Below are 17339 nucleotides of genomic sequence, written 5' to 3'. Positions count from 1 at the left end.
AAGTAAAGCATCATAGTCTCTTTTGTCTTTATTGAGATGTTGAATGAGCTGAGTCTAATGCCAGTTCTCTATCCAGTCCAACCCCCAGGCAGTTGTACATTAGAATTTAGGAGAGTGCCCATACCTTGAAAAGGTAAAAACAATACTTGGGATCTCTAGTAAGTAGTTTAGGAGAGAATCTGAAGCACTGTAGCAGGGCTGCTTTTCTCATCTTTTGCTTCAGGTGCATCTTCACTGAATTAGAATACCAAAAGAGGAATACTGTTCATTGAGCTACCTAACTGCATAGGTGCAGAGTGTAAGCCAAAATTGTAATTTTTAGGCAAGCACCAGCTAAAGGCTTGGTGAAACACAGTGGAAATTGCATAAAACTGCCTGTGACAGAAGGGGGCTGGTAGTCTGCAGCCTTCCCTTACCCTGTGAACAACAGAACTGAGCAAGTAATATACTGCAAGCAGTATCATACTTTGTTCTCCCTAACAGCCTCAGTTATAACTTTTTAATTTCTTTGGGTCATGAGGAACTTTAAAAGGTCTCCCTAAGAACACATATTGCCTGCAGGCCACGAGTTAGACATTATTAGGCTAGATGACTTAATATTCCCTGTGCTTATATTTCATAACACCATGAAACATGACTGTGTTTTTTTACCCCTGAAATCTGCCTGAATGAGATTCATGTAGACACAGATTGGCTAAGCTCACCTCATTTGATTCATGTCCAAATGCCTTCACTGCTCTGCTGTAGTACAGGCACAAGTCTGTCCCTTGAAAGAAGCTTGGTTGATTTGGTTGTCTTCCAGTCGAACACAACATACTAAGGACCAGCTTTCCTTACATTAATGATCATTCATAATAGAATCAATATTAATTATTATTTTTTCACTGAATACTAGCAGGTTCTGATAATGAACCTCTGTGCTGTCTTCTCTTTTGTAGATAACCATGTTCAGCAGCTTCAATCGGCATATGCCACTTCTCATCAGTTCCAGCAAATGTCTAAGGACTTTCAAGCCTGGCTAGGCAAAAAGAAAGAAGAGCTGAACCAGGCTCATCCTATATCAGCCAAACTTGATGCCTTGCAATCACTAATTGAAGAACAGAAAGATTTTAAGAAGACCATGACCGATCAGATTTGTTCATATGAAAGAATTGTTGCAGAAGGAGAAAGTATCTTACAGAAGACTCAAGGAGCTGACAAGGCAGCATTACAATCCCAAATTGCCGCACTCAGAAGTAACTGGGATGAAATGAATAAGCAGGTAAAAGAAAGGCAAGATAAATTAACAGATTGTCTGGAGAAAGCCCTGAAGTACAAGCAGCATGTAGAAAATCTGCAGCCATGGATAGAGAAGTGCCAAAGCAACCTGTGTGAATTAAAAGTTGGCATAAACCCCGTTGAAATAGAGAATTCTATTGTTCAGGTGAGGGCCTGGCAGAAAGACCTGGATAAACACCATGGGATGGTGGAGCTGTTAAATAATACTGCTGAGAGTTTGCTCAGTGCAAGTCAAACAGATAAAGAAATTGTTCAAGAAGAAACTAAGGTGTTGAATCAGAAAGTGTATGTGGTCACAGAACAATTACATAAGAAGAGAGAGTGTTTGGAGAATATGGCACAAAGGCTGAAACAGTTTCAGGAATCATCCAGGGAAACCGAAAGACAGCTTAAAAGTGCCAGAGAGCATCTGGAAGCTCATGACTCACTTGGACCTCAGTCATTCAGTAACAAACACCTGACGATGATGCAGGCCCAGCAGAAAGCTTTGCAGGCTTTAAGGCCTCATGTTGATTTAGCAAAAAAGCTTGCCCAAGACCTGGTGATAGAAGCTTCTGATTCAGCAGGTGTTTCTGACCTTTTGCTCCAAGCTGAATCTTTGGAGCGAGAATACACTGCAGTGAACCAGCAGGTTGAAGAGAGGTGCTCATTCTTAGAGACAAAACTTCAGGGAATCGGCCATTTCCAAAACAGCATCCGAGAGATGTTCTCTCAGTTTGCAGAGTTTGACGATGAACTTGATAGCATGGCTCCAGTGGGGAGAGATCTCAAGGTACTGCAATCACAGAGAGAGGACATAAAAAGTTTCCTGAAAAAGCTGGAGGATCTTATAATGAATAATGAAAATGCTAACAAAAACTGTAAAATTATGCTAGCCACAGAAGCTGAAGCTTCTCCTGATCTTGTTGGTATAAAAAGAGACTTGGAAGCTTTAAATAAACAGTGCAACAAGCTACTAGACAGAGCAAAAGCCAGGGAAGATCAAGTGGAGGGTACTTTTAGCCGTGTTGAGGACTTTTACAGTAAGCTAAAAGAATTTTCCAGTCTGCTTGGGAGAGCCGAGGAACATGAAGAGTCACAAGGTCCTGTTGGAATGGAAACAGAGACTATTAATCAGCAGCTGAATACGTTCAGGGTAGGAAGATTTCTTTCTTATTACTATAAAGTATTTTACCACAATGCAATTTTATTAAATATTGTGACAGGGATTGGTTAAGTGCAGACCTTGGAGGAGTCTTGTTTCACAGCAGTCAGTTCTATCTGTATGTTCTTTATCTGTTTTAAATGGGGTATATTCTCATGCTCCAGAGAAGCCTTCCTTTGCTATGGCTTGGCAGACATTGGTAACTTTGCATCCCAGCTCTCAGTTCCTGCACCCCAGTTCCCTCTTCGCCTCTCTTCACTATCTTGTTTCCTTATGTGATCCGTGTACCTTTTCTGTTTTTGAGAACTGCGTTTTGTATCTATTCTGATGTCTATGTATTGCACAAACTTTCTTCTTCACTGTGGTGTGAGTTTTAGACTCCAGTGTTCACATACCAGCTCATAATTCACTTTGCTCATCTGAGTAGTTCAGGTGTTTTCACATGGGTATAGGCTTCAGCATATGTAGGTTTAAGACCTTATGTTTTGCTGTTTTCTGTTCTGATACACTGGGCAGGTTTACCTCACTGAATCCCACCCTTACCTAGAAACATCCTAGTAAGAAGAAATCAAGTAAAATAAGACCCCTTTTATATTGGGAGTTTACTGTAGCATCCTTATCCAAAATGCCCTTTGGAGCTTCTGTAGGTAGCTTTTTAAAGATGCCAGTTAGCAATCCTTGTGCAGCTCAAAAAAATATATTGCAGTGATAGAGGGTGTTAATTGTGCTTTGGTGCTGAAATGAAGTACAGATACTGGCTTGGTTTAGGTTACAATAAATTAATTTCCAGTGCTTGCTGGAAAGATTTATAAATCCTACAGATGTAAGCAGTGTTCAAAAAGACATCATAAATCTCCTAATGGCTATATAGTAGCACTGGATATTCTGTGCTGGTTTGGTATCATTTCAGTCTAATACTGATTCAAATGTTTGTATGACTTGTACGTTAGTTGCAGTTAATCACAAAAACAAACCTTCATAACAGGATTTGATAAACCATGCTGTTAAAAAGATGACCTTGGAAAGAAGTCATTACATGCTTGGCCCAACAGAGGGTGCATTTTGCTTGTTTGAACTAAACGGTATTAGAAAGGAAAACTAAACCTGAAAACTTTAATCTGGGAATTTTGGATGCACGTTACTGTGAGTTTTGATTATCTTTCAGAAGGCATAAATAGAGATAAAAATCTTGAACAGTTACATTATGAGGAGATTCCATTAGACTGGGAGGATTAAAACTGTATGCCAGTCTGTCCTAACAAGTCAATCTCAATTTAAAAGAGAAACAAATAGCTTTTCTTGGTATATGGCTAGTAAAACACTTTGGATATCAGAAAATAGGAAAAGCTCCTGCTGTGATTGCTCTTGCTTACGCTGACTGTACAGGATTTCAGTTGTAGCCAATTTGTCATCTCTGACTTTACCACATTTCTTGCATTTTCAAACATTAGGTGCAGCTTCAGGTCTTTGTTACTATATATATATATATTTTTATATATATATATATTTTTTTTTTTTTTTTTGGCTACAAAGAACAGTGTTTTTAGGGGGAAGCAGCCTGATGAGCAGACAGTAGAAGAATACAATTCCCTGTGTGTTGTCTTAGTGTTGTACTTCATCAGGGCAGTGGACAAGACACAGCAATCGTACAATTCAGGAGTGAGAGCCTCCTCTGGTCTGTGCAGACCTGTGGGGAGATAAATGTCCCTGCAACCGAAGAGCTTGTATGGTAAAAAGACCAAAAAACCTGAAGAGGCATAAAGGAGAATAGTGATAGCAGCATGTTTATTCTATCCAGAAGCCTACTCCAGAATTGTGTTTATATTAGATATTTATAAGCTTAGAAATGTGCTTTGCTCAAAGCAACTATTTTAGGCCATGCTTTTGCTTACGAGTGAAAACACAATGCCATTAAACAGGAGGTGAAAAATGATGAAAAGGTGCAGTTGTTTAGACAAGTGAAAAGCAAATGCAGGAATAAAGAAGCAGAGTGGGGAGCCTTTGCAGAAAGAAAATAGGAAGACCAGAATGTGAAATTTTACAAGGTGGGGGTGGTAGGCAGCAAAGGGATGCTGGTAGCAGGAGGGTCAGGATCAACAATTACTATCCTAATATTCAGTGTGAGTGCCACTGAGGCACAGCAAAATTACAGTAGGTAATGTACCTGTTCATACTTTTTACCCTTCCAGAGGGCAGTTTTACCTGAGGCAGCAAACTGTAAGGAGACTGGCTTCCACAAATCTTTCTCTACTCTCAGTGTATTTGCACGTACGCAAACACACACAACCTGAAAATGTGGCTGTGGCCACAAAACCACAGTCTAACTCCTTATGACTTAAGTTTCTGTGGTCAAGTACAATCAAATTCTGTTCCTCAAGAGTAAAGCAAAAGAGTTGTTCTCTGGTGGATAGATTTATTCACGTGAAATCTTCACTCTCTTCAGGGAAGGATCTCGTGTAATGGACCAGAAATGGTTCTTGTGGTTTGCCCAATTGTTATGTACAAAGAGTTAGAGCTTTGTGCATCTTCTTGGCATGACATTAAAATGCATAGTTATTTAAAACAAACAAACAAACAGGCTTTGAGTTTTATTTTTATATATATATATATAAAAATATACCTATACATATACAAACTTGTTTTATTTATATTCCAGCTTTGTAATCCAGTCAGTATATAGTGTTAAATTGACAGTACTTATTTTCAGTGTTAAACTATATTTATTTACAATGCAGATATAAAATTTGCTTTCTGTAAATGAAAATCTCCAGTGGAGTTCAGTTGAAAGTAGAACCATGACTCTTACTTCACAAAGTGCGTGCTCCAGGAAGAGTATAATCAAATGAAGATTTGCCTCAATTAATACAAAACACACAAAATTAATTACTAATTAACTCAGCCTTGTTAGACTTCTTTTTTCCCCAAAGTCTGTATGCAATGCAGATTTGTACTAAAAGGAAATTTCAGTAAATTAGGTCTGTTGAGGTACATCGAGTCTGCCGCCATTCTTCAAAAGCAAGACACAGAAGAATTGTGCAAAAGGGCCGAACCGAATGCCCTGAGTTTGGGTAGCCACACAGTGCTAGGATGTTTGCGGTAGCAGGAGTATTTGCAGCTAGTTTCTCTCCAAAATAGAGAAAGAAAAAAACCAGAAGTTGGATTATTTTACTTCTTGAAACCTTTGCACAATTCTTTGTACTGCCATTAAAAGGCATTCTTCTTAGTAAAAATGACATGGCACTGTTACAGCTTTCATCAGGATATGGTTCATTTGATTTTTGCTTTTATTTTTGGAACAAAATTAGATGTCGTCGCTAGAGGTTGCCTTCTAATTGGATTTTATGGGAATTTTTACCTAGCCTAAGTATTCCTGCCAATGAGCTTGAACTAAGATTTTAATTGGCTTATGTTATAGAATCATAGAATCGTTTAGGTTGGAAAAGACCATCAAGTCCAACCGTTAACCTAGTACTGCCAAGTGCACCACTAAACCTGTCCCTTAAGTGCCACATCTCCACGTCTTTTGTTAGTTGTGTAGAGGGTGTCTGTCCTCTGATTTTCATTTTGAAGGCAGATAATGTTGAAAGAATAATCAGAGGTTTCTCTTTATGCTCGATAAGAAACTAAAAGTGTTACATTTCCCACGCACTGGTTTACAAACCCTGGAATAAGATACTAACCTTCCTTGGGATTTACAACAGTTAGGGTCTGTGTTGAAAAGCAAAGGTAAAATAAGCAACTGTTTAAACTTTTTGTAAGTATTGCATTTGAAAGTGACTGATGTGTCATATGAAAGTCTTCGGTAGATATAGTGAAAAATGGTAAAATATTTTAAAAATGTTAATGAAGTCATTTTGCTGTTGAACAAACACAGACCAATTTCAGTCATATACTTCCCCTATAAAATGATGCGTCACTCTTTGAATTCAGTAAGGATCTGTTTGTGGGTGTTTTGGGTGAGAATAACCACGGATGACAGGACCTCAAGAAATGCTTTGCTCATCTTTACCATTATGGTCTATACTCTCAACTAGAGAATCCAGAGGTGAGTATCTCCTTGGCATAATTTTAATGTTATGTCTGCTCACCAGAGAGGAGGAAGGTAGAATTTGCCTCGCATGACTGTAGTATTTTGATATGTAGCTGGCTGTATATCAAGTAAATCAATAAACAAGAAGTGTTTAGTGTGTTTGTATTTCTTGCATACAGAATTTCTTGCTTGCTATACATGTATTACTTGCATATTTCTTGCTCGCTGCAGAAAGCTCCAGCTGACTGTAGTTAATGCTCTGTGTTAAGTTTTAGCACTAAGTGCCATATGCTGTCCTTAAATTGAGGTCTGAATTGTCACTATAACTGATGGCTGCTGTCACACAAGCAGCGCAGATCTCTGGTCATTACGGGTATGGTTTCTGCTGGAGCAGAGCAGCTTGGTCATGACAGCTTCTCCTGCACTGTTGGCGAGACCTGTGAGCCTCCCAGCCCTTCAGCTACGTGATGATGAGCTAGAAGCGTAGGTGCGAAGTGTTGAACAGTATTTAAAAGACATAAATGTCCAAAACCTGACTCTTTGTCCTGTTAGGCTGTTCTTGTGCCGCTCTAAGTCCCATTAAAAAAGTCTTCCAAATATAGATACTTTTTTCCAACATTTTAATGTTTCCTTTGGTGAGAGCGAGGTTGGCGCTGCCACGATCCTTGGGCAGCAGTTGCCCTGGCAGACAACCCTACCCTCAACTGTTGCCTCAGAGCCAGGACTGAAGAGAATCAAGACTGGACGGCAGGTCGCCTTGCGCGTCAAATGGAGTAATGTGTAACTATTCCAAGACCTAATCACTTGAGACGAGTTTGGCGGCTTTTTTTTTTTCCTAAATAATACACAGGTGAATGTAACTTTCTTGCGGAAGTGTCCGTTTAAATGACGGCTTTATCGGACGGGGGTGCTCGGGTGCGGACAGTGGTTAAAAGCAGTGCCTGCGTCACCACAATTTCTCTCAGGAAGGCGAGCCGGCCGGAGCGGTGTCGGCTCACCTCACCGAACCGCGCCCTGCCTTGCCCTCTGTGTCGGGGGCAGTCCCGGCTGAGGGAGCAGGCCTGCCGCCGGCCCTCCTTGCCTCAGCGCCCTGCCCTTGCCCTCTGTGTCGGGGGCAGTCCCGGCTGAGGGAGCAGCCTGCCGCCTCCCTCCTGCCTCAGCCGGCTCCTCCAGCGCTAACGAGCGGGCTGAGGCGTGCGTGATGTCACCGCCAGGCGGGCGGCGAGGCCTCCCGCCGCCGCCGCCCAGCCCGCCGCCTGCCTGCGGCGCATGGCAGAACGATGAGGGAGAAGTGAAGGCGCGGGCGACTGAGGAGATAAGGAGGAGGAGGAGGAGGCGGCGGCGGGGGGGGGAAAGCCCCTAGAGCGGCGCTGCGGGAGCGGGTGGGCCGGTAGCAGATGTTGCCGGCAGAGCGAAACGGGGCGTTTCTTGTAGCTCGGCGCTGGGAGAGCGGGGCGAGCCGGAGAGCTGGACTGCTTCGCCGGGCGGGCGGTCGCTGAGGGGAGGGGGGTTTCCCTCCCTCGTCTCCTTCCCAGCTGCGCTTCAGAAATGAGGAGGAAAGAGCGAGGACGGGCCCGCTAGCTGCAGCTTGTGGTCGGAACCTGCCGAATATAAACCTGCCGTGCCTTCGGGGCGACATGTCGCACTTGCCTTAAACAGCTCTCCGGGATGGTATTGGGAGTATCGGTCTAGAACGTTTGTTTTTCGTACCGGCTGCTCGAAGGACGTGTTGGCTTGGCTGCGAGAAAGTGATGTTTTCCTGTGGGACTCGTGGAGGCACCACGGAAGAGCCTGATACAAGAAGAGGATAAGCTGCCTTTCGGATCAAGGTTATTTATAGCTAATGCCAAAAAAGTAAAGGGCTGGTTTATTATTCTTACTGTTCTGGATTTAAACACACCCCCCCCCCCCAAGATTTTCTCCGTGCCTTGGTCTGGACCGTACACAGCCACTGTGGATTCTGTGTTTTTAAGCTGCCACACCATGTTTTATTTATAAAGGAGATGGGACTCTGCAAACCAGTTAAATGGATTGCAGTTAAGCCGTCACCTACAGAAGATAATGTGCTGCCTTCTGTAACGCTTGTTCATTTGGAAGGCTTATTCGGGAGATTTCAGATACAGATTCTGACCTGGAAAAATAAATGAAGCCTTCCATGGAGTGTTTGAAATATTTGAGCCACTGCTGGGTTTTGCTATGCTTTGTTTTTCTGTGACATTGGAAGATTTCTGTTACTTTCTTACTGAAGCACTTTGTATTTGCGGGGGGTGGGGGGGGGACAGGGAGGAGACACCTCACATCCAGGTAAAGTTGCGTTTAAACTGATGCACTGATTATGAATGACCTCAGCCACCTCATAAGTTATGATATGTATTTTGTATCTATGCATCTGATGCTAAGGGCAAGTTTACTATAATTCTTCAGAGTGTTAGTGTTTTTTTAATGGTTCCCCTGTATCCATGAAAAAGGAGATATAGCGGTATACTTGTGCAAATACTTTCAGGATGGGGAAGCCTCTTAGCAGGCCAGACTGTCTACGTCAGAATCCTCCGTGTGTTGGCAAAGGGGAAGAAGATGAAGATTTAAATATTGAGGACTGCTACGTTCCCCAGAGGTCCATCTATGATACTGTGCGGCTGAATGAACAGATTGATTCGGGCTCCAAGGGCAGCCTCTCCTCAAGGCATTTCACGGACCGGACCTTACCCTACAGTCACAGAACACTGGACATCAGCACTTTGTGCTCCAATGGTGCCCTTACTTCTTCCAGTGTTTTTGAGCTCCGAAGCCGTGAAGCTAACAAGTTAGATGAAAAAATGATCTTTGATGCTCTCAAACTGAACAGCGATATAATTCGGACAGCTGGATTACCCAAAGCGAAGTCTCACGCAGAAAAGAAGGAGCATAGGCGATCATGGAGAATGTTTGTTCCACCCAACTTTTCAGATTATACAAATAAAAGTGAAAGCTCCTTTAACGAAACTGCTGATATCTCAGATACAGCTAGATTGGGCAAATGCAAATGGGGTACGAATTCTCTTACCTCAGAAGAGGATGATTCTGGTTTATGTAGCCCTCCAACAGAAAGGGAAGAAAAACAAGATACACTGTTAGCAGAGGAGCAAACTCAAATACAAAGTTTATCTTCTGCAGAAGATATCCATGCAGTAGGTCAGTTCAGACCATATTTCCCAGCAATTTGCAGAGAGCAGCAAACCCCACTGCTTGCAAGCAGTAGTGTCCCTGTCAAAGAAATCTGCCGATTGGCTTTGCATGACATTTTACCCTCCGGAGAAGTGAAACAAAGCAATGCACAGACATGTGAGACTGATCAGGAAGAGATTGGGGGAAAATACTCTCACTTACAGGGTTTCAAAGAGAAAACTCTGTCACATGAAGATTCTTTTCAAGGTGATGGAAGAAGTATTTCCCTCGACAAAAATGAAGTGGAAAATGCGTATGAAGTTCATGAAGAAATTAAAACAAGAGTCACAACAGTAGAGGAGGATTATGTGGATGATGAACCTCCTCATGTAGATGTTTATTACACAAATGTTGCTGTAAATACTCGTGACTTGGATGTAGCAAAATATGAGATTTTATCTGATACAGGGGAATCCAGTATAGCACGTACAGGCTCGAATGAAATGGCATTTTCTGTTCAACAGCTTGAATTAGATAGTACTGTAAACTGTCCAAAAGCTTTCCCAGGGAGAAGTAAAGGCAATATCTGGACTACTGGAATCCAAGAAACCTTGGATAGAGTCTGCAATGGCCTATTGTCTAACAAGGTAATTTAAACAAACCCACGTAGATTTGTGCAATAGTTGTAATGCAGCCTTAAAGATATTTGCTTAAAGCCTTCTTTAAGTTTCGTTGCTGTTGCAAAAATGTAAAATTTTTTATTAATTCAGCAGATGTGGTAATCAGTATCATTTGCACAGCACACATGGGGTGTCCAAAATAAGTGAGATGGTCAGCATAGAAAATGAATTGGAGGCAAATTCTGAGAGGGATGATGACTTCCAGCTGTGTGGGGCAGGGTTATTTATTGCCCAGCTGGTGCCTGTTACACCCGATGCGGAGCGCCTCATCCTGCACCAGTGTTGGTGCTCAGTGTTTGTACAGAGTGTGGTTCCAGGCGATGCCATTCAAGGGCAGCTACAGCACGTGTTCAGCCTGAGCAGCCTTACTCATCAAGGTATAAGTGACAGTATCAGATCGTTGTGGTTTCCACAGCAGGCAGATTAAAGGCTTGCCGCCTCTTCTGAAAGCTGCCTTTTGCATTTGCGTGCCAGAAAGCAGATCTGACATTACGGTAGTATTTTACAAGTGCAGGATCTTGCAGTGCTTTGCGAGTGGTGGATGAGGTAAGAGAGTAAGAAGTGAAGCTTTGTAATAAGGAAAGGGTGTTTGTTGGGTCTGTAATTTTTTTCTTCCCACTCTGGTTGAAATCCGAGATACTTCAAGCTTTGTTGCTAAGTTGTTCTGGTAAACTTTGGCCTCAGCAATAATTGTAATTTATTTTAAGCTTCTCTCCGCAAAGAATGTGTGTGTTTTTAAAGGGCAGATTATGGACATCAGTCCTCTCTGTGGTAGGATGTTGTTCTCAAAAGATGAGGCTTTATGGCACATAAAAGAAGAATTTGTTACTGATTATGTGTGGAAATATTATTCTGCCTCCTCGCTACCCTACAGTCAAGAAAAACACAAGTGTTTTCCTTTTTCTGGGAGCAGCCAGCTGGTTGCACACTCTCAGTTTTCATGTAACCACAGTCTTACAGTATTCAGGTTTTTCTGTCCGCAGTAACAAAAATCTTAGGGGTGCTTAATTTATTTTACCCCTCATGTTTTTTGTAGTTGCTTTAGCTTCTAGATTGACTTGTCAAGCTGGTGGAAGCGTGCTCAGCCACTTGAGGTCTGCTGCTTTAAAAGCAATCACTTGCTAGACTGTGTTTGGTGCAAAAGGGGAGAGTCACTGGTGTGTTCAAAGTGATCCCTGCTTTTCAGCACACTGAGAAAGGTTGCTTTGAATGCACTAAGTGTACACCAAAACTGTTACTGAATGCTGCTATAGAAATAGAAGGATTTAGGGTCAAAAGTTGAGCATTCTTTAGCATTGTTTATTCATTGGTTATTTTTCACTGGCCTGTGTAATTAATTCAGGGTCTTCAGGCCATTTTCTGATCTCATTGACACTGGTGTCAGTGCAGCCTAATGGAGCTGAATACAAATGGAGATTACATTGCTGTTGCTAATGTTAATAATCTGGCTCTCAAAAAGTTTAAATACCTGAAAGAGTAAAATAAAGCAAACAGAAAACTGCTCAAACTGCTGTTTGGGTACGGTCAAAGCCCTGGCAATTTGCAAGAATATTCCTCTGAATGAAAACCTATTCTCCCGGGCATCCACTGGGATACTGTTTCAGCAGCATCTGTAGTGCCTTCTCCTCGCTTGTTACCATTCTGTTCTCCTAAAAACTACCTTAAAATATCTTTTCCTTCACTGCTTCTTTAACTTAAAACTTTTGCTTTTGTCCTAATTTGGAAAAAAATGCCCAGTTGTCTCTCTGTGTGTTTATTTGAGGACAACCTAACAATCCTTTTGGCCGTTTTCTTGGTAGATTTTGTAGATCGATAATTAAGCAGAGAGATAAGTTTCTCTGGTCTTGAATTTTTTCCTCTATTAGAAGTTCTTTCTTTTTTCCTACACCCCCCCCCCCCCCCATCTTTCCCCCCTTCTCTCTCTCTCCCTTTCCTTCCTGTCTAAAACTACTCGTGGAAATGTAGATCATTTTCCCTCTATGGTATATTGCATTTAGACTGTTTAGATTGAGTCTATTCTGTTTAGATTTTTTAAAATTTTTTTAGGAAGGTGCTGATGAGAAATGGTTTCCTTTCTTCTAGACACCAATTTTTCAGCCATTTTTTTGTTGCATACTGTGATGTAAACACAAATGTAATTTATGTCAGAAGATACAATGTTTCATGTGTGTCTGGGATTTCACCTGCAGGTATTTCAAAAAGAAGAAATTGAACCCCTGCAAGTAAAACAACAGGAGGTAAATTGGTTGGGTCAAGGCCTTATTCAAAGTGCTGCTAAAAGTACCAACATAGAAAATCTTGAACATGACCTTGAAGATGTCAACACACGATGGAAGACTCTTAATAAGAAGGTTATTATTTTGTATACTATTCTGCTTTGGTTGTGTTTTGCTTTTTGATTATTTGCTTGCTGATGTCTTTCAAAATACAGGAAATTAAATATTCCCTAAGAATGTGAATTATATTACTTTACACAATCACTTTGTTGGTAATTCTGAGGATAAGATTTATATCGCTAGTAGCCAGAGGTATTACTGTCATTTATAAGGTTTTGTCAAGCTTTCTGTAGGTCTGTCCTGGATTTTTATTCAGGAAAGACTCCTCTAGGACTATGTGTTGCTTCCTGCTTAAGCAGAGCAGGTGAGTTTGTTAACTCACTCAAAGAGGTTGGAGTTGTGACACATCCATGGGAAAGGTAGCTATGTCATTTGTAGCCAGCCACTTTCAAGTAGTTCCTCAGTCTTTGTTCACACTTTTTTTCACTCTGTTGTATTCATTCACATACACTGTTGTACCTGCACAGTGCACAGAGCAGTGATACATCTCAGTTTTGTGTGACTAGTGGCACGTTTCCTTTGTAGCACCTTAAGGATTGTATTGCTTGAGATGTTGGAAGGTGCTACTGCTTTGGAAAACTGTCTGTAGATGTTTTTCTACGCTTTTGAAGACTCCTCTTCCAGCAGTAGCTGGTGTTGGAAAATGGAAAGGGTGAGAAGTAGAAACAGCGCTCATTTTGCTCTGCTCTGTGTTCTTGGAGGAGTGATGCAGCAGAACGACAGGCACCTGTGGTTCACCTATTTGCATTCTCCTTTCCTATTTCTTTTTCCCTTTGAAGGGATTATTGCCCCTTATTAAGGGGCTACTTTGGGTTCCTGGCATGGTCTTCCTGTAAGGAAAATAAAGACCATCTGAAACACAAGCATCCTGTCAGTATACTTCATAATACTGTAGCTATATAAAACAGGAGTATCTGTTGTAAGAAACTACTAGAGCAGTCTGATTTACTGGGAGTCAACCTCTTTGTTGGATGTCTGTAGCTCCAAGACATCAATGCTAAATTGTGCCATAGTGCTTTTATGAATAGCTATGAAAATGAGAGTATTTGTTAGTGATATTGCCAGATGTCCTACAGATTTTGGCTACTTATTTCACAGAAATAAAAAGAAAAGGTGAGTACAGTTTGATCCTCTACTTTTTTCAGGTTGCCCAGCGTGCTGCGCAATTGCAGGAGGCCCTCCTTCACTGTGGGAGATTTCAGGATGCTCTTGAATCTCTGCTTAGCTGGCTCATTGATACAGAAGACCTTGTGGCTAATCAGAAACCACCATCTGCTGAATTTAAAGTTGTGAAGGCCCAAATACAAGAACAGAAAGTAGGTGAAATGCGTTCAGAATACCTCTCCTTCCACTGGATGAATGAGAATAAATTCCCAGTCTTTGGCAAAGCATAAAATCTGTTCAAGTGTTTATGTTACATTGAAGTGTGCTGAGGTGTTTAAAGCAGCCATCTGTTCGATACTCAAGAATCTGTCCAGGGTTGGGAGAAGTGCTTTTCTTCTGGGATATAAGACAGAGTAACGCTGTGCTATCTGAGCTCTGGTTAGAATTATTAACAGTATCTGGAAGGGATTGTTAAAGGTCCATTGGAAAAAGAGAAAGCATAAAATCCAGTGTCTGGCCATTTGCAAAGTAGGAAATAAAAACTGGTAAATTTTCATTGTAATAATTCCAAGGTAGTATTGCAGATTATGGACTTAAATACTTGGCTCTTGATCCTGATTGTGATCTGATTGTTGTTGGTAATTAGTTGGAATGCTGTTGGGAATTGGCCTGTGCTAATGTAGAAGTGTTGTCAGTGTTGTCAACTTTTGCAAATTTTCATAATGGTTATAGAAAAAGGGACCATAATGTATCTCATGAAACATACAGTCCGTGCAGTTGGACTGTGTGGCTCACTGCCACCCAGAGATTTATTATAAAGTTATGGTCAATACGGGTTGTCATGTTGGGGTATCTGCAGAGATGAAATGTTAATGTTTCCAAGGGCAACTAGAGAATGGAGGAAGGGAGGATTTTAGACAGAGGTGGGTCTTCATGGAGAAATTAATTTACTGGACTAGATCAGTGAACTTGATTGTATCTCAAACAAGTGATGAGCCTATTATACAACAGCTTTTTATATCTATTTTCCTATCTCTAATATATATCAGAATTATCTTTGTGTTGTCAAATCTAGAAGGGCATGCAGCTTTGTCAAAAATGTTCCTATAAAATGTATTGGATACTCTAAACAGCTTGTTTCCCTCAATGGTACTAAAAAGAACTTTTTCCTCTGTATGTTCAGTCTTTGGCCTGCCACACATCTTTACCCGATAGAAACCAAGGCGTGCATTTGGGCTTGCTGAAACTGTGCTGTTCATACCAAAACAATCGAGAAACTAAAAAGAGTGGCAGGGGTGGGGCGGGGGGGGGGGGTGTCTCTTTGATTAGCATTATTCACGCTTTCATCACAATATAGGCATTGCTTTTTCTTTTTTTTCCTTTAACACACTTTCAAGAACTCTTAGCTCCTTCTGGTTTTAGACTTGTGTTATTACAACGTTTCTTAATAACCTGGTGCCTGATTGCTTTCTTGTAGCTTCTCCAGAGGTTGCTGGATGACCGCAAGCCTACCGTTGAGGTAATCAAGCGTGAAGGGGAGAAAATTGCAGAGTCAGCAGAACCTGCTGATAGAGTGAAAATCTTGAAACAGTTGAGTTTCCTGGATAGTCGATGGAGTGCATTGCTCAGTAAAGCTGAAACAAGGTATTTGAAATTCTTTCATGGATTTGAAAAGTGTAGACATAGCATGTGATAGATGATTCAAAGCAGCATGTGGAACTCTATAGTTCTAATCTAAGTATTATTCTTGTTATTACATTATTATGTCTTGATGTTGATATAATTGGTCCTCTGAAGGAAAAGTGGAGAGAAGCGACTTGAACGGACCAAAAGCTTTTAAAAACAGTTTAGCCTAAGATGGTACAATCTGCTGGGATTAACTGCATATGTATCTTCTGAATATTCTATCTATTAGTTCATTAGAATGCAGGTTTCTTGATGCAAGAACCTGTTTTGCGTAGAATCAAGTGCAAATTTTGCACGTAACAAGTAATAATGATGTTCCCTTGGAACTTCAAAATCCAGACATGCTGCTACAGAGAGGGACCACTCAGCTTTTCTTCCCTTTTTCTGTTTGGTGTCATCCATATAATTAGTTTCTAAAACTTAGATCCTCATGCTGTCAGTTGCTGATGTACTTATGCAATGTGCTGAGCTCCCTTAGTTCTCAAGAAGAAAAAGGACCATCAAAGTATGTAGATAGAGTCTAGCAACACAGAAAAAAACACTGTCTCTTAAAGGTATTGCAGTCCAATTCAAGTTCCAATTAAAAAAAAACCTCATACACTCAGTATCTGTGTATACACACGCTTAGATTTATGAGTTGTTGTCAACATATAAAATACCAGGAAAGTTATGAACTGTAAAGTGTCTTTGAAGAAATCTGTGTTGAAAGGGTTGCTGAACGTGTTTTCTGGGTGGAGATTTCAAAAAGGACAGCCTTGTTCACAGTAGAGAGAAGAGTGTGCATAAGTGGTGGCCTGAAAAAGACATATAATTGACAACAAGAAAGGACTTGGAAAGTTGAAGAAAAGGAATTTAAGTGAACAGTGAAGCCTTACAGTGAAGAACAAAGGGATGTGTTGGGATTTGGGTGATTAGAGTAGCATTGAACTCATCTCTGTTGTCTCCTACTCCCTCTGGTAGCCTCTCTTTAGTTTCTTTACTCTAAACCTCTTTTGTTACCTCATACTAATAATATGATTATTTAATTAGCAGAGTCAACCACTAAAAGACCATTATTTCCTTTTTTTTTTTTAATTGAAGGAATCTGACTCATTAGCTGCGTAAATGTTAATGTCATGTTTAATTTAATATTATTCTCCCAGTCTGGTGATATTTAATTAAAAATCAAATTGCAACTTTTTCTAAGCCATCCGCTAGCTGCAAGCTTGTCTCCATTTTTCTTTGGACAGTCTCTAGAAATGAAGAGGAGATTTAAGGGTGATTTTGAAAACTGTGTGGAGTACTTCACTGAGTGTTCTGTGGCTAAGTGTGTCAAGTCTGCCTTGTTTATAAGCCTTGGGATGCATGTATGAACATAGCTTTTATCTGGAATGAGATCCTTGCTTGAAAGACAATATTGTGATGTTTTTCATGTAGGGCAAATCTCTCTTAAAAGTCTGCTTGAATGAAATTTGTTCAACAGTGGCTGTAGAGAATACTCTTCCTGTAATCAAGAGCCTTCTCTGAAGTGTAATAATCTGAAACAGAAATGTTTTAGATACTGCTTTTTTTATTTTGGAAGTCAAGTCTCTGTGCTTTATTAACATTGTCTCACTAACTTCATTGAGAGCTTTTATCCAGAACAAGAGAAGCAAAAGTAGAGCCAAATAGTTATGTTCACATCATTGAACAAATGTTTAAAGATATTTTACAATGCTGAGGAAGCATGACAACATGTTCTGGTTCAGTAAGGCCCTTGCCTAATTTTAAAACATGTATAATAGTCAAGGGAATGTAACTTCATGCTTAAAGACAGCTAGAAACTTGGGAACTATCCTAATTGGGTATAAAACAATGTTTTGCTGAATTGAGTGCTAGATTATTTTTAGCAAAAATTATATGAATGAAGTTATATTCTTTTTATTTGCAAAACTTGCATATTAGCTAAAAGAGTTTCA

General features: G+C 40.7%; 1 protein-coding gene across 16 annotated transcripts in view; it reads left to right on the top strand.

Moving 5' to 3' along the window:
- The window catches only part of DST (dystonin), a 307062-nt gene that overhangs the window by 226357 nt on the left and 63366 nt on the right, over positions 1-17339 (top strand). For all 16 annotated transcript variants that reach the window (XM_069805989.1, XM_069805986.1, XM_069806003.1 and 13 more), the window contains 4 exons: positions 939-2413; positions 12466-12627; positions 13758-13928; positions 15194-15360. In XM_069805989.1, the coding sequence (XP_069662090.1) occupies positions 939-2413; positions 12466-12627; positions 13758-13928; positions 15194-15360 (1975 nt within the window). The remainder of the gene's footprint in view (positions 1-938; positions 2414-12465; positions 12628-13757; positions 13929-15193; positions 15361-17339) is intronic.

This window comes from Haliaeetus albicilla, chromosome 18 (genome assembly GCF_947461875.1).
Source record: "Haliaeetus albicilla chromosome 18, bHalAlb1.1, whole genome shotgun sequence".
NCBI classification, from domain to species: Eukaryota; Metazoa; Chordata; class Aves; order Accipitriformes; family Accipitridae; genus Haliaeetus; species Haliaeetus albicilla.
This window is presented reverse-complemented; position numbering and strand designations above follow the sequence as displayed.